General features: G+C 28.7%; 1 protein-coding gene across 1 annotated transcript in view; it reads left to right on the forward strand.

Moving 5' to 3' along the window:
- LOC142318420 (uncharacterized) overlaps positions 1–20,920 on the forward strand; it is a 40,210-nt gene extending 19,290 nt beyond the window's left edge. Inside the window, exon 2 of the mRNA XM_075355005.1 lies at positions 18,895–20,920. Coding sequence (XP_075211120.1) covers positions 18,895–19,262 — 368 coding nt within the window. The 3' untranslated portion in view covers positions 19,263–20,920. The remainder of the gene's footprint in view (positions 1–18,894) is intronic.
- The last annotated feature ends 250 nt before the right edge of the window (positions 20,921–21,170 follow it).

The raw sequence follows: 21,170 nt of genomic DNA on the forward strand, positions 1-21,170 counted from the left end.
TGAACGAGCAAAGAGTTGCTGTGACATTTTGTGTTAAATTCGGAAAATCTGCGAGTGAAACTTTTAATATGTACAAGACGCCTTACGGCGACGTTGCTGTGAAACGTGCGATATGTTTTAAGTGGCATGGACTTTTTGAAGATAGTCGTCAGTCGATTGAAGACGATGAGCGTCCTGGACGTCCTTCCACGTCGACTGACGACTCACACGTAGACAAAATCAACACCCTGGTTCGGGAAAATCGACGTCTGACCATCAGAGAAGTTCATTGAAGTTCTCAAAAGTCTGCAGTACGCTATCCGGTGGAAAAGGCCAGAAATATGGAATAGTGGTTATTGGTAACGCCACATCATATAACGCTCCAGTCCATTCATCATGATAACGCTCCAGTCCATTCAGCCCTCAGTACTCGTGAGTTTTTGGCCAAACACTCAATCACTGTTCTTCCCCATCCACCCTACTCACCTGACCTCGCTCCTTGAGACTTCTTTTTGTTACCCAAACTCAAAAGACCTTTGAAAGGAAGAAGATTTGATACGATTCCCGAGATTGATGCAAATGCGACGAAGGAACAAAGGAACATCACAAAAGAAGCGTTCCAGGACTGTTTCCAAAAGTGGAAACACCGTTGGGATAAGTGTGTGCATCGGGGAGGAGAGTACTTTGAAGGGGACCCAGACAAGTAACTTGTAAATAAAGTACATGTTGTTTTATGAAGTTAGTCTACGTATTTTTTGAACAGACCTCGTATTATAATCGATACATCACTATTGACCAATCAGAACTGTTCTTAGGTAACATTCACAGAACGGAACGCAAAGATGTCGGGGGATTTTGGTTGTACAGCCTGGACTTCAGCCTGGTTTCTTTGCTGCTGAGTCTTTCTGTTTATCTGACGGACATTTTTATTCTTAATGACAGTTATATATTTATTTTTAAGATGGACAGTTTGGGATTGCATTCCCAACCGCCATGAGATCGTGTTTGTGATAGTACGAGTATTTTACTTACATTATTCCTTGCGAGATTAGTAAAAAATTTGCGTCCTTTTCCCAACATGATTCCCTTTCAGTCCGTCCTTGTACGAATCAGCAAACTGGTGTAGCCGTGAGGTTTAATGCGCTCGTTACCAAGTCAACCGGGCGATCGAGTTCAAGACCCAACCAAATCAAGTTATTTTTTTATACTTAAAATATTATTCATTTATTTAATTCTACCGCTTACCTGTGACGTCATAATGTAGCAGACGATTACAACAGTATTCTTTGGAGTGGGAGAGCGATTTTGCAAAAAAAATATTTTTGCAAATATTTTTATTTTTTAATTAACAAATGTGCCTTAGAAAAATGTGGTCTTAATTAGGCAAAATCTCGAGATACTGAGGATGGTCTTGCTCTACAGCCTCATCTCCTTGACCTTTAAAGTTGAATTTTAATGGCATCAATGCCCTATATATAGAAGTTATCAACCAAGTTTGGTTAAAATCAGTCCAATAGTTCTGGAGATATAAGGTGATTCAGAGGCCCACACCGAACACCCATGTGTACATACGAACATTAACATCCGGAAAATTTCCATCCGTTTTTTTGGGTTCCTTAGATATCAAAACGTCAAGATCCAGTAAAAACCGCATATGCTAAAATTGGACCGATTAGAATACTTTCCTTTCTCGAGCTATAGCGTTATATAGCCGGGAAAGTAAAAAGGAAGACAGAACAACCAATAGCAAGGCTTCCTGCCTGATTAGGGTGATTTCTTGTAGAGCAAAACTAAGATATTATTAGGAGGATATCAATTTTCCTCGTAATATGAACTAGCAGGTTATATATTTTAGTAATAAACTAATTTTATAAATATAATTACACGGCCATAACCATAAATGTAAAAATTTTTACATTTATGTACTTTTATTTTTTTTATTTATGTTAATTTTTTCTTAAGAAAAAAGAAATTGCTTTTAATTTTCTAAAAAAATAATAATTATCCAATAAAACAAAATAACAATGAAACAAAAAAGATATCCAGCAAATTTTTGAGCGCATTGATAAAAAAATAATAATTTGTTAATTATTGCTCTACTTTGATTTTCGTTTTCCGCCTAAGATTATAAATAATATTACTTTTAGAAAACTCATGAGAGATAATATAGATAATATTTATATAATAGGAAAATATACGTTATAATAATAAAAGCCAGGTTCGAATTCCGATCAGGCATGGCATTTTTATACGCTAAAAAATTCCATTTCCATATCCCACGCACAAGCTTTTCAAGCTTATTTGGTGATTTCAGCAAGCCCTCAAAAAAAAATTATTAATTATAAATTTGTTTTCTAGTAAATTATAAATCTATTTTTAAAAAAACAGGTAATAACTGTTCTAGTATGCATAGCATTAGGTGATTACTAACATCCATCTAACTGCTCATTTTTTTTTATTGAGTTATACAAACCGTTAGTTATTTAATTGAGCATTAATGCACAAAACAGATTTTATTTACTATATACATTCGTAATCAAAAATCCTCTTTCTACAATAAATTAAGCGCATTAACTAATCTTTTTATTAACTAAGCGCATTAGGAAGACAACAATAATTCTGTTTAAACCCAGCCTACATTTTATTGTTAACTTTTAAATTAAATTTAAAAACTTTGTCCCATTATTACTTGCGTTATGCCCGTTAATAATGAATTCAATTAAATAATGTCCTTACTCAAAAATTATAAAATGAAATAGGATTAACAGCAAGGAGGGGTATGTTATCTCATAATGTTTGGAAATATCATGTTGTAACAAGATAACTGTAGTTACATACATTTTATATTTTTTAGTAGATTATTATTTACTTATAAATAAATTATTATATATAAAAAAAATCAAAGATAAAATCGTATTTTATTTATTTATTATTATATCTACATCCACCGGCTATTAATGTCATCTCATCTATACTATTTTGTTAGCAGGAAAAGGGTTTTTGTTTGTTCGGGATAAGAAAAAAACTACTCGATCAATTGCAACCAAATTTTTACCCGTGTTTCTTGGCATAACTGAGAAGGTTTTTAGATATATTTCATCTCGAAAAATCTCTTATTTATGTATATATATATATATATGTGTGTGTGTGCTTGTGTGTGTGTGCGCGCGCGTGTGTGTGTGTGTGTGTGTGTGTGTGTGTGTGTGTGTATGTAGTAGTAGTGGAGATTTTCCGGTTTAAGCACAAACTTTAATCAATTGAATTAATTAACTGCGAACTATGAATCTCTATCGCTGTGTGACCTGGGTTTGAACTGAATGATTCGAATCAATCAAACGAATAATATTACAAAAATAATAGAGTTAAATTTACGTTAAATAAAAGAATATTAAATAAATTTTAAAAAATTCGGTTTAACAATAATGGGCTTCCAGTTGGGCCTGTGCGTGAGGCTAGAGTGGTGAGATAAGCGAGCAACTCGTCGGAGGCTAGATCGACCATCACCATCTACTGGTAGCAAACGGGGTGTCACTGGGGCACTGTTTTAGGAGGTGAAATGGGGTGCTCTTATAATATCTCTGCTAACAGTCGTCTGATTTTCAAAATTTAAACTGTGTATTTGTTAGTAGGTTGAAGGCTAACGTTTGCATGCAACTGGTACATTCTCGATCTAATAGATCATTGTTATTTGGAAATGTTATCTAAAAATGAAAAATTATTTATTAAACCGTGTAAATAATAAATAATCCGTTACGGTGCTGCACTTCTCATTTGGGCAGTTAGGTGGTGAGCCGCTAAATTCTCATGTTCCTTTCTTACAGCGAACTGCTCCCAAGATATTTTTCAGAAGAGATCTTACTGAAATTGAAGGCAACATATCGTAAGTGATTCATAATCGCCAAGCAAAAACTACTGAAGATAAATTGATGAAAATTTGTTTACATGTTCTTCTACGGTGTAACTGCACACTAAGAAAGGATTTTTTGAAATTGCCAGTTTAAAGTGGTAAAATGGAGTAAAAATGAATTTTACAGTTTTTTTTATTTTTTTATTTCTCACTAATAAATGAAGATATTAGCTTGATTTTTTGGGTGTAATCTTCATGTGAATATTTAAAAATCATTTTCTAGATTTTTTTTAAATTCTGAGTTTGAAGGGTTAAAACGAACTTTTGAATTTTTTTTTTGAAACCCTGCTACTTTTTTAATTTCTCTGTAATAAATGAAGAAATCAACCTGATTTTTGAGTGGTTCACCAAAATTTGGTGAACCCCAATTGGGTTATTCTGTGAATAACCCAATTTCTAATCTAAGGTTCAAATCCTAGTAAAGGCAGTTATTACTTTTATAAGGATTTGAATACTAGATTGTGGATACCGGTATTCTTTGGTGCTTGGATTTTAATTAACCACACATCTCAGGAATGGTCGATCTCAGACTGTACAAGATTACACTTCATTTATATTCATAAATATCATTCTTATTCATCCTCTGAAGTAATACCTTACGGTGGTTTCGAAAGCTAAACAGAAAAAGAGAGATTTTTGAAATTCAATCTTGAAAGAGTGGTGAAGAAAGGTAAAAAAAATTTGAATAATGATTGTAAATTTTCCCGATCCCGACTATAGTAAAAAAGATATTTAGTAAATTTCGGCTTTCAAATACTCTTCAGATAAATATTAAAAATAATTTTCGGATATTTTTAATTCCGATTTTTTTAAGGGGTTCGAAGGTATACGGCGCTGTGGTTCAACCAACACAGCCACTGTCAATGTTACTGTATGTGTAACGTGACTGGCTGCACCTGCCTCCGGTTACTTGACTACAAAACATAAAATAAAAAAATTGACCGCGACGTCACTACGGCTGCGTTTCCATAACGCGAGCTAAGCTGCGACGGTGAGCTAGTTACTATAGAAAGAGACAATCTCTTTTTCGTTTGTTCCCGGTAACCGTGAATACTACTGAACCAAACATTCGAAATTTAAACCTTAGCTTTCTTATGATCCCTGGAATATTTACCTCCTCAAACCTCACCAATTGTATCAATACAAAAATCTATAATAAACAAAGTAAATTATAAATAAATAAATAACCTATAATTTCTTTTAGTGCATTTAACGTATCGTCTATATCGATATTTGTCGATGGCAATATGGACTTCTTCAGACATTTTTACATATGATTTAAATATCTGATTCAAATTCTACATAAATTCAATGTCATTGTCAATAAAAGATCAATTAGTATTATTATCATATTGTAGGAAAAAAATAATTAGTTTTATAATAAAATTATAGGTAATGACGACTATTTACATATTTTACAACTTAAAAGTTGTTATTCATCCAAATTAATCTATCCGTTGTGAATAGCGATAACTCTTTGATAGTAACAGCCCACACATAAGTACTAAAACACTATTTCCAACTATAGATAAATAACGCAGTCGAAACCGCGACAGGGGCTGCTAGTAAGTAATAAAATTAATGTTGTCATTTATGATATATCCAAAAATATTAAATATCATATACCACAAGGAATTCCTTAAACCTTTACGCATAATGAACAATTAATCGATCTACTCTTCAAACTTTGTTCCAAGAAACTGGTATATTATATTCATCAGTTGTAACCGAATACCATGGATAACATCACACACGTCCTGACGACATATATAAGCTCATCTTGGCAATGTTTATGCGGTCGTGACTTAATACCGTAAGTAAATGCACGTGAGAAAATAAGAATAGTTGATTCCCATTTTAACTGTACTAACTCTTTATCAAGAATTTTAAAAAATATTAGTATTTTAATTTATTTAAAAGCCTCCTAATTAAATTATTACAAATACTAAACGTTAATGTATTAACGGATATAACAGGAGTAAATAAAAGAATTAAATAAAATAATAAACTTTTAGTAATGAAATTTTTTTAGCCTCCGAAAATACCAGGCCTGACAAGGGCCTAACGCGGGATCTTCGGATGAAAGGCCGAGACGCAACTACTCGCGCCACAGAGGTCGGCTTGGTAATGATGTTTAGTTTTTAAAGCATCATCACTTGAATAACGTAACTCTTCAAGAAATAAGTTATTTCTCCAACTAACATCCAAGAGTTCATGACCTCAAAAGATATACATCGTATCATAACCTTCATAAATCTCATTGGACATGACCTACTACACAAGGTTATCTCCATTCTACACGTATTCCAGTTTCTCAAAAAATCATTTTAATAAGATCATCGACATAGTTTTCGACCCCAGTTGCCAGTATGCTTCTGATACAACTTTGTTAACTTTACTTCCGGCCACCTTTACCGAAACATTTATTTTTATTTACGTACTTATACAGTTCTAATATTGTCATAAAATTCGTCCAATTCTCTATTGTTTCCTAACTTCTATTTAAATGTGAGTTCATCCTTCAGTCTTTTGTAGATTAAAATATATATATTTTTTTAATATATATTTATAAATATATATATATTTATATTATATATATATATAAAATTTTGAACTGACGGTGGTTTTGGGGTCTAGGGGATGTGAAACGCAAAGATATGTCGAAACTTTCCGGAAGTCGACTCATGGTCCACTTATATATATATATGTATTCTTGAAACTCTTAATTACTTTTCTTTTCGTTGAAAACTAATTAAGTTTTTTAAACTATTAGTTAAAATATGACAAAGCATTATTTTGTAGATCAAAACCTATTTGATATATTATCTAAGAGCTGTGATGAAATTATAGAGATTATAGTTACTTATACTAAGTGTTGGTACATCTAAACGTATGCTTATCGGTTAGATGTAACTGTTTAAATATTTTTAGTTGATATTTGTGATAATTCGGTAAACATACTGTTTTAGAATATATGACTTATTATGTAGGTAGGTTTATCTAAGATGTAATTTTTGATAAAATATTGTTATATAAATAAACTGTGTAAAAGTAATGTAAATAAATAATTTGTTAACAGGAACTAGAAAGATAAACCGTATAAATAATTTACCAGTCTGTTAAGAGAAGTGATCTATTAAAATCAGTGATTCTCAATCTTTTTAGCTCTTCAACCGTCCAAAGAATAAAAATAAAATATTTAAGGAATATTTCGCGACCGCCCAATCCCAACCCAATGAGACTTACTTAAAACTATTTATTTAGCTGCGTTGATAGCGACGAGTATGAAAATGCTTGTATGAAGTGTACAAACTTGAGCAATTTACAGGTTCCAACTTGATTTGTACGCACTTCTTATAATTGGTCTACTTGCGTAATCGCTGTGAGAGCGTGATGTTCGAACATTTCTCGAAGAGATGGGTACTGAATTCGTTTAATGAAAACATTATTACAGCTGGTACTCTTTTAAACGACTTGAATTTGAACTTACAAGAACGTCATAAAAACGATTGACAAAGTTAATCCATTCATTAAGAAGCTTTTTGATATCTCGATTATTTGCTTTCAAAGAAATTTGTTTGATGTTTCCATTCAATTTTGATTATATTGAGAAAAGTTTGGATAAAGAAAATACTATTATTTACCACAGTTTAGATAGAATGAAAATGCATTTGCGTGAGCTAAAACTTCAGTTGACGAAGTATTTCCCGGAAAATAAAAATGATTTCTGAAAATCAACAATTAGTCAATTTTGGTACTGAATCCATTTAGTAAAAACGTTGTGCAATTGCTAAGTTACCGGTTGAGATTCACGACCAGCTAATCGAAATGTCTGCCGACAAAACGTTACAACTAAAATTCACATCTGAAGATTTAAATACATTTTGGCTTGCTCGTATATGATAATATAGAAATTTGGTCACAGAAGCACTGAAAATATTAATCCCTTTCGCGACGTCTTACCTCTGCGAAAAGAGCTATTAATCCCGTAGTTTCGTTAAAAATTAAATATAGGAATCGTCTTTTATCTCTTCAAAACAATTTTCTTTTGAGTGTTTTTCTAATACAGATTCACGTACGGAGAAACTTTTAAATGAAAAATAAACGTAACCTCCTCATTAATTTATTTTTGTTACACGTGTACTTATAAATGTAAGCAAAAAGTTTATAATAAATTATTTTTTTCCACATAAAAGAATTTCATTATTGTTGACATGTAAATTTATGGACTAATTTCGCGAACCCCCTTTAATATCAGCTTGTCCGCCAGGTTGAGATTAAGAGGCCCCCCCCCCAGGTTTCTTAGGACTCTCCGTTTATATTTAAGTATTTAAATTACTGTAGTGTTTTTCAGCTATTCATATCATTTGCCGTGAAGCAGATGGTAATTTCTTTATTTTAATAGAGATATTTACTGTGATATATCTTTGTTTATTACAAGAAATATATCGTGTTAGGGCGAAGATAACGTGGAAGCGTTTTTTTCCCAGAAAAAGCAAAGCAAAACCCAGGTTGAGAAACGCTGAATCAGATTATTATGGTGTAATCCACCGGGTTGGTCTAGTGGTGAACGCATCTTCCGAAATCAGCTGATTTGGAAATCGAGAGTTCCAGCGTTCAAGTCCTAGTAAAGTCAATTATTTTTACACGGATTTGAATACTAGATAGTGGATACCGGTGTTTCTTTGGTGGTTGGGTTTTTAATTAACCACACATCTCAGGAATGGTCGAACTGAGAATGTACAAGACTACACTTCATTTACACTCATACGTATCATCCTCTTTCATCCTCTGAAGAATTATCTAAACGGTAGTTACCGGAGGCTAAACAGGAAAAAGATAGAAAGAAAGATTATTATGGTGTGCAGAATTGTGCTATGTGCATATTTTACAACACGATCTAATCATTGATTATTACCACATAAATATTAACTTCTTTTAACTTTCTATTTTGTTTTTGAATACAATTTCTCTTTATTCCCCCCTTTTATTCTAACTACCCATTTATTAGATATTATGATTAATTTTCAGTATCACTTCACCCTAAATTGTGTTCAAAAGGTTTCAATTTTTGGTTTGTCTCAATCTTTCCCCTATGAACATAGCACAGTTTTTATTGTAAACACAATTTTTTTTTTTATTGTGACTTCAACATAAAAAAATTCCTTTCGGCAACCCGGAAGGCGAAGGTAGATTTCACTGTACTAAGTAGGGGATAAAAAAGATTTCCACCTTAAAGTTAAGAAAAACTTCAAATTTACTCAATACGACAATGGTTGCATATGAAAAAACGTTTCACATGTCTAGCATACGACAAGCCCCATCTTCTCACAATTCCAGCAACATTTTGATCATCCCTTGACGTAAGGGTTGGTCATATTCTAAATTGTTTCAGACAAAAGTTTTAGGTAATCTTTAGAGAACTAACGACCGCTTTAAACCGATTCGATACCTGCTTATTAAGGGAGGTATGATTATTTTTTGTTTTCAAAACTCCATGTTTTCCATTCCCTGGGCCAATGGTTGGTGATATCAAAAAACGTTACTTAAATACATTTTAGGCCCTTATCCAAAGAATAGTAGGAACTTTAAATGCATTCGATATTTTACTTAATAAAAAATTTATAGCGATATTTTGGTCTTTCGAAAAAACCTCCTCCATTTTAATCTCTATGGTCCGATTTTTTCCATTAATGAACTCGACCGATATTTTGGTTCGTTATATTTTATTTATCAATTTGAAAGGGATTGGTGCAAAATTACGGCAGTTATCGTATCGTGTCTATAAGAAAGTGAAATAAATGTATATATAAAATTTTGAACTGACGGTGGTTTTGGGGTCTAGGGGATGTGAAACGCAAAGATATGTCGAAATTTTCCGGAAGTTGACTCATGGTACCCATTACCATAGATATCTTTCTTATGAAATCTACCTAATTGAAGATCATAGGTGATGTAATGTGTTCTTGCCGGACCTATCTTTCAGTTCTGTAGAACTCTATCAATTCAATTGCAAACTTTATTTTGTATAATTATTTTTCAAAACATACTTTTATCACCAGCATCAGTTTACTCTGAACTTTATACACTTTCATCATCCTAATAATTTTATTTATTTTTAATCTGTCATAAGTTCTTTGCTGATATCAAGCAATACAACAAATGATGTCTTTTCTTTTTTGTCTTCTTTACTAAAATTCTATTTATATCAAAACATCAGGTCAACAATTAGTATATATTTTTCTTGTTATTTTCCAGCCGTTATGAAACAAAATTTAATCTGTTCATTAACACAATCGATAACATTTTTTGTATTGTATAAATAATTTACAACATTCCCATTTTTTAAGCTTAGGCTACTATTAGCATGTAAGCCTATCCTCGAAAATTTTCTTTTCCCTTAACATATTACTTTTAGAAGTTCTGTAATATTCAAATTATAAAATTTAGAAAATAGAAGCGACTCAGTATAAAGAAGAATACTGTTATTCTTCTGTACTCATAAAATTTTTAATTAGTGATAGCTCGTACGGCATGGCTTTAGCAATGCCAGGCCTAAGAGAACAGCTAGGATTCATGATTCAGCCGACAGACTATGGTAATAATAATTCAAATGAAGACAATTTCATTTAAATTAGTACCCATAATGATAAAAACGTTAATGCATATCACGGGAAGACATTTTATATCTCAACGTGAGCTACGATTCTTTAAATTTTCCTCAACTCCTTAAATTTAACAAATAATTATTTTATGGTAAAAATAATGATCTGTAGCTTTTTCATTGCATTTTTAAACAAAAGAAAATGGGAGTACTTTTATACATCTTTTATGGTAGGTTTAATTTTTGTGTTCTAAATTTTACTAAATAGTTACATCAAAAATATATGCTTCAGTTTGAATAACGGAAACAAATAAGTAAAAATCTCATAAATTTTTGGAAGAATTTTCTTCTTTTTTTGTATTAATATTTAAAAATATATTCTGTTATTTATTCTTTATCATAAATAAAATCTTTTTTAGCAACTTTAAAAAATGTAATATAATTTTTTTTAAAAATATAGTTCATAACAAGAGAAAACGTCACTGTATCATGTAGAAATCGGTTGGACTCTTTTAATTGTTTCTCTTAATCTGAGCCTCTAAAAAAAATAAGTTATTATTACTTAATGACTATATTCAGGAAATGTGCGCGCGCACACACACACACGCACAAATACACAATGTTAAATGGCAAAAATGAATTCCATGACACAATAGTTTATTTTTTCCAATAACAAAAGAACCCATTGAAGGTGATATGTATCATACCATTCACTCAAATACTGTAAATGTAAAGCTTCATATTTAATATATTAAATATAATAAGAGTATTAAATATTATTTATTTAATATAAAGCTATCTATATGTTTTCTTCTTTTTCTTTATTTACAAAATAAGTCTATTAAAGAAACAATTCTATTGAAAAAAACAAGTCTATTATAAAACGGCGTCATTCTAATTATATTAATATTATAATTATAACTATGATATAATAAATTTATTTCATCATAAAAGTTAATTGTAAATCTTATGTATTTTTTTATATAACTTACAATACGAAAGGCAGAACAATAAACCACTAAAACCCAACTGATTTTGAAACTCAAAATAAATATTTATATTGTTCATAATCCAAGATAATCCTTCTGACCTTGGACCTTGTTTAGGAGAAGCAGAACTAAATATATTACAAAAATTATTATTTAGAATGTATAATACTAAAGATGTGCCCTTAAAAATAAAAAAAATTAAATAAATAAAAATCTGATATTTTGTTTTTTTCGAAAAAGTTCCCCATTTCCACCTCAATGGTCCATTAAAGAACTCGACTGAGATTTTGGGTCGTTATATTTTATGTATAAATTTGAAAGTGATTGGTGCAAAATTACGGCAGTTATTGTGTCCACAAGAAAGTGAAATACGAGTATATATATATATATATATATAAATAAACTTTTGAACTGACGGTGGTTTTGGGGGTCTGAGGGATGTGATACGCGAAGAAATGTCAAAATTTTCCGGAAGTCGAATCATGCTACCGATTACTATAGACAAGCTTTCTTATGAAATCTACCTAAAAAAAACACAAAAACTGGGTCAGCGAATAATTGCTAGACGTAGAAGGTTTCTGACTTAATGTTAATAGAGATTGAAATTTAAGCTTCAAATTAACTTTTTAAAAATACGTAGAACAAAAACTTATTTCGTTTTTTTTTTTTAACTTCGGACCTACTTGTCATTCAAAGATTTGAGAAGAGAATATAATATGTAATTTAAGAAATCTCAAACCTAATATATTTAGTTTCTTTCATATCATACACATTTTTTCTTTTATATATATATTTTTTTGAGTATTTTGATAATTTTTCTCAATGTTTTATGGTCATTTTGGCAAATATACCGTTATTGTTTGTATAATGGTAAATATACCGTACTGTTTTTCTTTCTTGAATGTATGAACATTTGACTACTATGGACACTTTTATTAAAAAACTTTTAAACGCCTCACTTTCCGATCTACTTAGCGAAGTGTTAGAATCTCTGCCTTTCCTCTGGAAGTTCTGGGTTCGTGTCCCGATCAAATCTTTAATGAACTCGAAAAAATCTTTAATCTTTAATGGCATTTTTTCATAGGCAACAAAAAAAATCATTTATTATTTTATCATCCGGCAATTTTTTCAGGGTGCCAGTCAGTATAAAACAGAATATAGTTAATTGTTGTTGATTTTTCTCTCCTTCAAGTCAATTGTAGACATTCGACATATCTATTCACCGTTTCGATAAAAAAAAAAGATTGTAGATTTTTTCCCTAATGTGTAAGTTTCAATCTGTTCAACTAGTGAATAACATCTCCAATGAGATGAGGATGATATATGTAAATGATTACATATCTCCTGCGAAGTGGTAGCGTCTCGGCCTTTCATCCGGAGGGCCCGGGTTTGAATCCTGGTCAGGCATGGTATTTTTCTACGCTAAAAAATTCCATATCTCACGCACAAGCTTACATGGTGATATCATCAAGCAAAAAAAAAGAAGAGGTATAGACTTTTACAATCTCAGGCCGACCATTCCTGAGACGTGTAGTTAATTGAACCCCGACCATCAAAGTACACCGGTATCCAATGACTGGTACTCAAATCCGTAAAAAACAATTAACTTTTACTAGGATTTGAACCTCAGAACCTTCGACTTCGAAAATAAGTTGTTAAATTATAAACAGATGTTAAGTTATATTATTACATTTCATTAAAAAAATATTTTCCAATAAACAAATTTCGGTAATTTTTTTTTTGTCAAAACTTCCATATAAGTTTGCAGAATTATACTCTTCGGGTTCCTGGAATACTGATTTAAAACAATCGTCTTATTTTTAAATTATATGAACGCTATTTGCGATAATTAAAGTGTATTAATTCATTAATGAATATAAATTTAAAATCTGTTCCTAATATAATTACAAATACATTTTAAAAAATATAATTTATTTTTTATAAAATATAATTAAATTTAAAAAAATAAAAACAAAAAAACCCTAATTAGTTTCATTTTTGGTACATGTAATATAAAATAATACTTGAATGCGTGAGAATATAAAAGGACCAGTCGGTTTGCTCATTGCACACCGTTATTAGTGGTCCGTTATGGGTGGCAAGTAGGTCAGTTGTGATGTAGCGCGTAGAGTCGTTAAGTGGCGAGTTCATAACGGTCACCCTGCCCTTCGCGCAATTTATTACTATGAAATATAGTAGTATTCATCATCTCAATATAAAAAAAAAATGCATTACTATGTTCGTTCATACACATGTATCTAATTTCGTTATCCCTAAAATTTAAAATAAAGTTAATTTATTGAATATTTAAAGGTAAATAAAGATAAAACAAATTACCATGATATTTAACCATTGAAAGAACATCTTAAAAAGTCATCTTTTGTTCTTTTTTTCTAAATGAAATGTGTATAACATGAAAATTAAGTATTTAGAACCAAGATAAATTTTTAATAATATTTTTGTGTGTTATCCACGATGAGTTTATATAATTTTTTTTTATTGTAATCAAATCTAATAGTAACAGAAAAATTAAATTATAACCATAAATTTTATTTATTGTATACTTCTTGAACCATTTTTTAATGAGAATTTTTATCAGCTGTATTAAACTTTAAAATCTATAAAAAAAACTTTAATTGTTTTACTTCGGAAAAAAAGTTTTTTTTAGATTTTTAAAATTAAAAATATCCATTTTTTTCAGGTAGTGATGGCAGTATAATAAAAAACCATTGTATTAAAAAGATATAATGAATTGTTTTTTAAAGCATCAAAAAATAAGAATTTATGTAGATGCCTGTAACATTAGATGAGATTTTTTTTACGTAATTGACTTTTAAATTGTATTAATTATTAAAAACATAATATCAAACGTAAAAATGGCTCTTCATAAAGAAAAAACTATTTGCAACATAGAATAAATAAAGAAAATTATTCTCTAAGCTCATCGAGATTTGAACTATTTAAAATATCAATCTTTAGTTACTGAAAATTTCAATTTCATGAGGTAATATTTTTCATTTAATTTGCCTTAAAGTGTAGTTCCAATATGTCTACTTTGTAAGTTCATTTCGAATTCATATAAATATGCTTATATTCTTTAATCTTTAAATATAGAATTTCAAAATCACCGGTTTTTTGAAAAATTAATGAGTAGTTTCTGTTGCTGAAATAATATCCAACTACTATATTTTCATTAATAAATTGTAAAACCATATTTTCATACATGTATAATTACAAGCAGACAATAAAAATTAAATAATCCACTGGGTTGGTCTAGTGGTGATTGCGTCTTCCCAAATCAGCTGATTTGGAAGTCAAGCGTTCCAGCATTCAAGTTCTAGTAAAATCAGTTATTTTTACATGGATTTGAATACTAGAGCGTGGATACCGGTGTTCTTTGGTGGTTGGATTTCAATTAACCACACATCTCAGAAATGGTCGACGTGAGACTGTACAAGACTACACTTCATTTACACTCATACATATCATCTTCATTCATCCTCTGTAATGTAAATTACAGAGAGGCTGTACAAGACTACACTTCATTTACACTCATACATATCATCTTCATTCATCCTCTGAAGTATTATCTGAAAGGTAATTACTGGAGGCTAAACAGGAAAAAGAAAAAATGGTACTGAAATATTATAATTACATATCAAGATCTGAGAGGTGATTTTCACATATTTACCATAAATTCCAGTTCTCCAGTGATTAAATCATTTGTAGATACCAAGACATTATTGAAAATAACAAAAGTAATTTTCAGCGTCAAGGAAAATTATTTCACAAAATATTCAACTAACTTTTTTTAAGTGTAGTACTTTTTTAATCATGACTTATTTGCCCTCTATGTCTACCATTAAACATAAATTATTATTAGAATATGAAATTATAAAATTGCTTTGAAATGCTGTAATATAATAGCCGGTTACATAATCTTAAAGTATCAAATTTAATAATTCAATTACAGCAACAAAATTCAAAAGCACAAAAATTCTTTTCCTTCCTAATTCTATTAATCAATGAATTTATCTTCACTAGAAGATAATTTAGGTCTTTCATTACTTCTAACTTTGGTGGTTTTTAAAATGAAAAATTGTTTAAATATGGTTAATTAATAATTTTAAACAGGATATATATCCTCTTTTAATGCATAAAAAAAATTAATTTATATCAAAATGATTATTTGTTTTTACTTCCCAGCAAATGTTTTTACAACTCATATAATTAATTATATAGGCCAACTACTTAGTTGAACTGAAATTAAGTTTAATAATAACCGTATAAATAAAAAATCTGTTGGAAATTTAAAACCTAATTAACAGTTATCATTTAAGGAAAGAAAACATCAACAAAATTTTTAATACCTACATTTTTAAAATATTTAATGAATAAATTAAATTATAAGATTTATGTAATGTTTAAACAAGAAGATCAATCAATACATTCTTCATATATTTCTATAAAACTGTAACTTAAAATTTTGAAAGTAGTCATCATTGATAACTACTTGAAGCCATAAAGTCAGAATTTATGATTGAAATTTGTAAAAAAAAAAATTATATTAAAATGGTATAATTTAAAGAAAAACATAAAGTATTATTTTGTTGAAGTTGCATTTTTATTAAATAATTTATCATTCATTATCAAATAAAATATGATTGCGTATCAGCATGAAATTCTCTGTGATAATTTTAATAGGTTCATAAATTTCTGAATTCAAATTAAAATCAATCTCTAAGTCTCTACATTTTATAAGGCCAAACACAATGATTATAGGCAAAATGATTAATGATTAAAAATGGTTACAAGACAAGAAATCAGTTTAACTGTTTTTAAACTTGCCAAAAATTAACAGATAAGCAAAAAATTTCATTTAATTGTTGGAACTCAGTTAAAAATTATGTAAGTAATGCTTGATAAATACTGTAAGGAAACCTTCACATAAAAAAAAAAAAATTTTTTTTAAAATAGACAAACCATAAAATTATTAGCCGTGATGTTTCTTTATGTTTTTAGTAAATATTTCTGAATATTAAAATAATATTCACTACAATAAAAGCAAATAGAATTTTTTTTCATGGTATTTTTTTTTTTAATATTGATGAAATTTTATGCTGCTAATGAGAGCATAATGCTTATGAGCTTATGAGTAGAAGGTGAGTTCTATTTTCTATGCTATTTTCAGGATAATTTTTTCTCCGCATTTTATTATTGTTATATTTGGCTCTTTTAAAACTGTATTATTTTATGCATTTTATAATTTTGTTTTTATCATTTTTAATACTCCTGTACTCCTTGAAAGTGAATTTGTGGTGGAAGCTAATAATAAAATAAATTAATTTTATCTCTACTAGAAATTATTTCATTAGGCAGTACAAAACAACTTCATTATGCAATACTACTTAGCTTAGTGTAGGTATCTACTTTGTCAGTGATACTGGCAAATATGCAGCAGTTGAAACAAAAAGATTTTCAAGAACAGATTTCAGAGTTTAAAATAGATTTAAAAAAAAATGTATATATATATATTACATTATCTCAAAATATTAAATAATTTTTTTTGAACAGCGTATCTTCAAGTAAATAAGTTCAAGTATATAATAGATTTTTGGTGTGGAAGCAAGGGGGATTCTTGAACTGAATTTTCATTCTTTGATAAGAAAGTGTAGATACTCACTTTAAGATACAACATATACTCCCAGTAGTGCCTTCAGAACCTTCCCTTTCTAATTCTTCATTAATGATCTGCCTCAAAATATTGACCATTCATTGTTACTCTCTTTATAGATGACACTACTTATTATGTTTGAAGATAATTATTTAAAAGCACTTGAAAGTTCTACATCAGCAGTTCAAAATATTATTCACTAGATGGATTGTAACCATCTAGTGAAAATCTTATCACATTTACAGATAAAATCATTGCATTATTCTTCTCAGGTAGATATAACATTGCTAATGGTGTGGATAGAATTCCCAATAACATTAAAGGTAGTAATTCTCTTGCCCATAATGTTTTATCAAATGAAAAATTCTTTTTTGATGATTAAATTGATCTCATTTGCAACAAGATCAAACTATACTGTTTTGCTTTAAATCATTTTAATAAAACATTAATCTTGTCATGATTATTATAGATTTATTATCTGTCTGTATTCCCAAATGAAGTATAATATCATTTCTTAGAAGTACTTTCAAAACGTCAGTGAGTTTTCTAGGTACAAAAATGAGTTTCAGATCATTATCTATCGCCCATTAATATGAATCACGTAGACCAATATCTAGTAAATTAAAAAGTTTACTTATTAACATAAGTTAATATGTGGATATTTTTATTTATGAATGTGCAATTTTTGCTAAAAAGAAAATTGTCTTATTTTTTTAAAATTATAATACCCACCTTTATAAGATATACTTTATAAAAATTCCGTATAGGCTTTTTAAGTAATTTCACATTACATTTACAATGAAACTATTATTTTATAAAGGTTTTATTGACTGCTATCTAATTAAAAAAAACTGTTTACATATACACAGTATCAACCTCTAAGATGGAGTTATAGTGTCTCAACTTTCACCTAAAGGTCCCAGGTTCAAATCCCTATCAGTCAAAGCATATTTCATATGTTACAAAATATCCATTCCATATTCCCACACACAAATTTAGAGCCTATGTGATGAATTAATCATAAAAAAAACATAGAGTTAATAAAATATGAGAAACTTAAATTAACTTTTCAACCATTAAACACTGTGCCATAACAAAACGATCTATTTTTTTCTGAGATCATCACACACAATGCACCCAGAAGATTAACTCGAACATTTTAAGCAGAAAGTGTTGAATTGTGAAAGTATTTTAAAGGCCAGTGCAAAAGAAAATGTTTACATAAAGAAATCTGTATTATGACCACTCTACCAAAGTTTCAGCAATTTATTATTTTTCCCAACTAGTTTTAAAAGTGAACTACAGTACCACTTAAATAACTGCTTAACAATGAAATATTAAAGAAATAGAATTTAGAAAATGCTCCTATCTCAGAAAGATCTATTTTTTGGTAAAAAATTACAAAGAACTTGTCAACTGTTTACTTGTAAACATTTAAGAATAAAAAAATTTTATACCCATGATTAATTACAGAATAATTCTCTTTTAATGTCTGGTGGCATCTTTGTCTTTCATGTAAAATATTTTAGGTTTGAATTCATCAAGCATGGCATTTTTCATATACCATAAATAATTTTGTATCAAAATCCCTTGCACAAGCTCAAGCTTATACAGTAAATTAATCATCTAACAAAAAAAATGTATACTAGCATATGATTAAGAGAATTTTTGTCATTGATATAATACATTCTGTATTAAAATAAATATTTTTAAAAATATCTAATTCATTTTTTTATTTCAGACTCATATGCAATAAAATCATCACGGCAATATTTGCCACCAATTCCTGGATACATACCAGTTTACATTCAAGATGGAGATGAACCTCCAGATGTAGAATCAATTGTTAAACAGACAAGAGAAGCTGAAGTAATTAATGAAGATAATGGAAGTAAAGAAAAAATTGAAGCGGCAAGGAATGTTGATGATGCCTTAAAGGACAGTGAAGTTGAAATAGTTCAGCAGTTGACCAGAGGCCCACAACAAACAGTACAACATGCAAGACTATTTTTCAATGTTCCCTCAATAGAAGAAAAACAAATAAATCCTGACATAAACAGTCACCTTTCAGATCAAGCAATAAATAATTTTCCAGAAAAACCAAGTTGACTGATTTGAAAATTAATATTGTAAAAATTAAATCAAATTTTATTTTATTAAAAAGAAAAAATAATAATTTACATAAAAACCTTTACTATAAACATGATAAAAAGATAGCATAAATGACATATTACAGTAAAAAAAATTCATCTAATAAAATAAGGCAAAAATGTTAAGTTTCCTTAGAGACTGAAATTAGAGAAGTAGAATAAATATTGTCAACAAATTATAATATTTTAGTTTAATTAGAGAAGTTATGAAAAAGCAGATTTAAAAGATTAACTACTGAGATTTTCTATCGCTTGATTTTATAATTCAAATTTAATTCACAGTTTAAAGTGTAATAAGATATAAATTTATATTTGCAGAAAATCTTAATATAATCCATTGTACAGTTCATAATTTGTGTAACCACCCTTACATATGAAAAATCAATACATTTAATAATATGACACACGTGCATTTATTTATACGAATAACAATAAAATTAAAATGAACATGGAAGTAGATCACATTAAATAAATAACTAAATTTAATGAATACAGTGATAATTTCATTAATAAATTATGTAATCTAAATATCTGAAAAAAAATTGAAATGAAAAAACTCTACAAGATATAACTCGGATGACAAATATATTACATATAGATTTCCTAATTATAATGTTAATGTGATTACAAACACATAAAATTAAAATAAATCCAGCATAGATTTCAGACAAAAAAGGTAACATATAATTAATATTGTAAAATAATAGACAATACAGAAATATGAAACAAACAATTGTAATCAAAAATTTATATAAGATAAAAAAAAACTAGTTGAATATTCAAGAAGAGATTTTCAGTAAACTAAAACAATTTCAAAAATGGTAATGAATTTTCCAAAGTAACTGAATGCATGATAAAACATAATCATGACATTATTAATATTGAAAATAATTTGGAAAATAATAACAATAAAATAGATATTTTAAACAAATATTACTTGTATAGATTTAGAAATAAATACGAACCAATAAATTCAAATTCAATTTGAAGATAATTGTTTTATTAAACTGGCAGTATTGTTTTAAGTTATAGCAAATAGACATTATGAAAAATGTGTTCCTTCCAGCATTTGACATTATCATAAAGAGAAACTTTAGTAAATCTAACAATCATTTAGGTGGTTAATTTTTAAAATATGTAATTTCTAAATATTAGATAAAGTTTATGAAAGCAATGTTGAAAAAATTAAATAAGCATTCTTACTACTTTTAATTAGATGTGGTGTTTAGTAATAATTATTTTAATAAATATACAATAATATAATTAATAGTTTAATGTAATGAGTAGTGTAGTTATTTAGTACATATAGTGTATGAACATATAAATATGTGTATTTGTGATAAAATCTAAAATATTGTTTATTTACATTAAAAAATGAATAAGTGAATAAGTTTGTTAAATAACTGATCCCATATAATGTGCAAGATAGATTAATAACACAATACCTTGAAAAAACACACATGATAAGACAAATCCTATATGTGCAGAAAAGCATTATATTATCTATTTCACATACTGCCTATCACAAAACACATCTATTGCGGTGATTGTGTTTCCATAGGTTTGAATTATACTTTATAAAAGTTTTTTACAACTGCACTAAACGGTATTATTGCAATGGTGAAAATTCTCATTCATATATATTTTTTGAATGAAAATTAGTTGTAATTTATTTATTTATTTTTTTTTTAAATAATATCAAAAAGGATGAAACTGAATGTGAATTCTACAAGAATATTTTTTTTCTCTTGAATTATTTATATGAATTAATATTAAAATTTACTGATAAACTGTTTTATTTTGTCATCTTACTAATTTAAAACATTTTCTTATTTTACTACTGTGCATTTATTTATTACTTCATCTT

The sequence above is a fragment of the Lycorma delicatula genome, chromosome 1 (assembly GCF_047948215.1).
Source record: "Lycorma delicatula isolate Av1 chromosome 1, ASM4794821v1, whole genome shotgun sequence".
NCBI classification, from domain to species: Eukaryota; Metazoa; Arthropoda; class Insecta; order Hemiptera; family Fulgoridae; genus Lycorma; species Lycorma delicatula.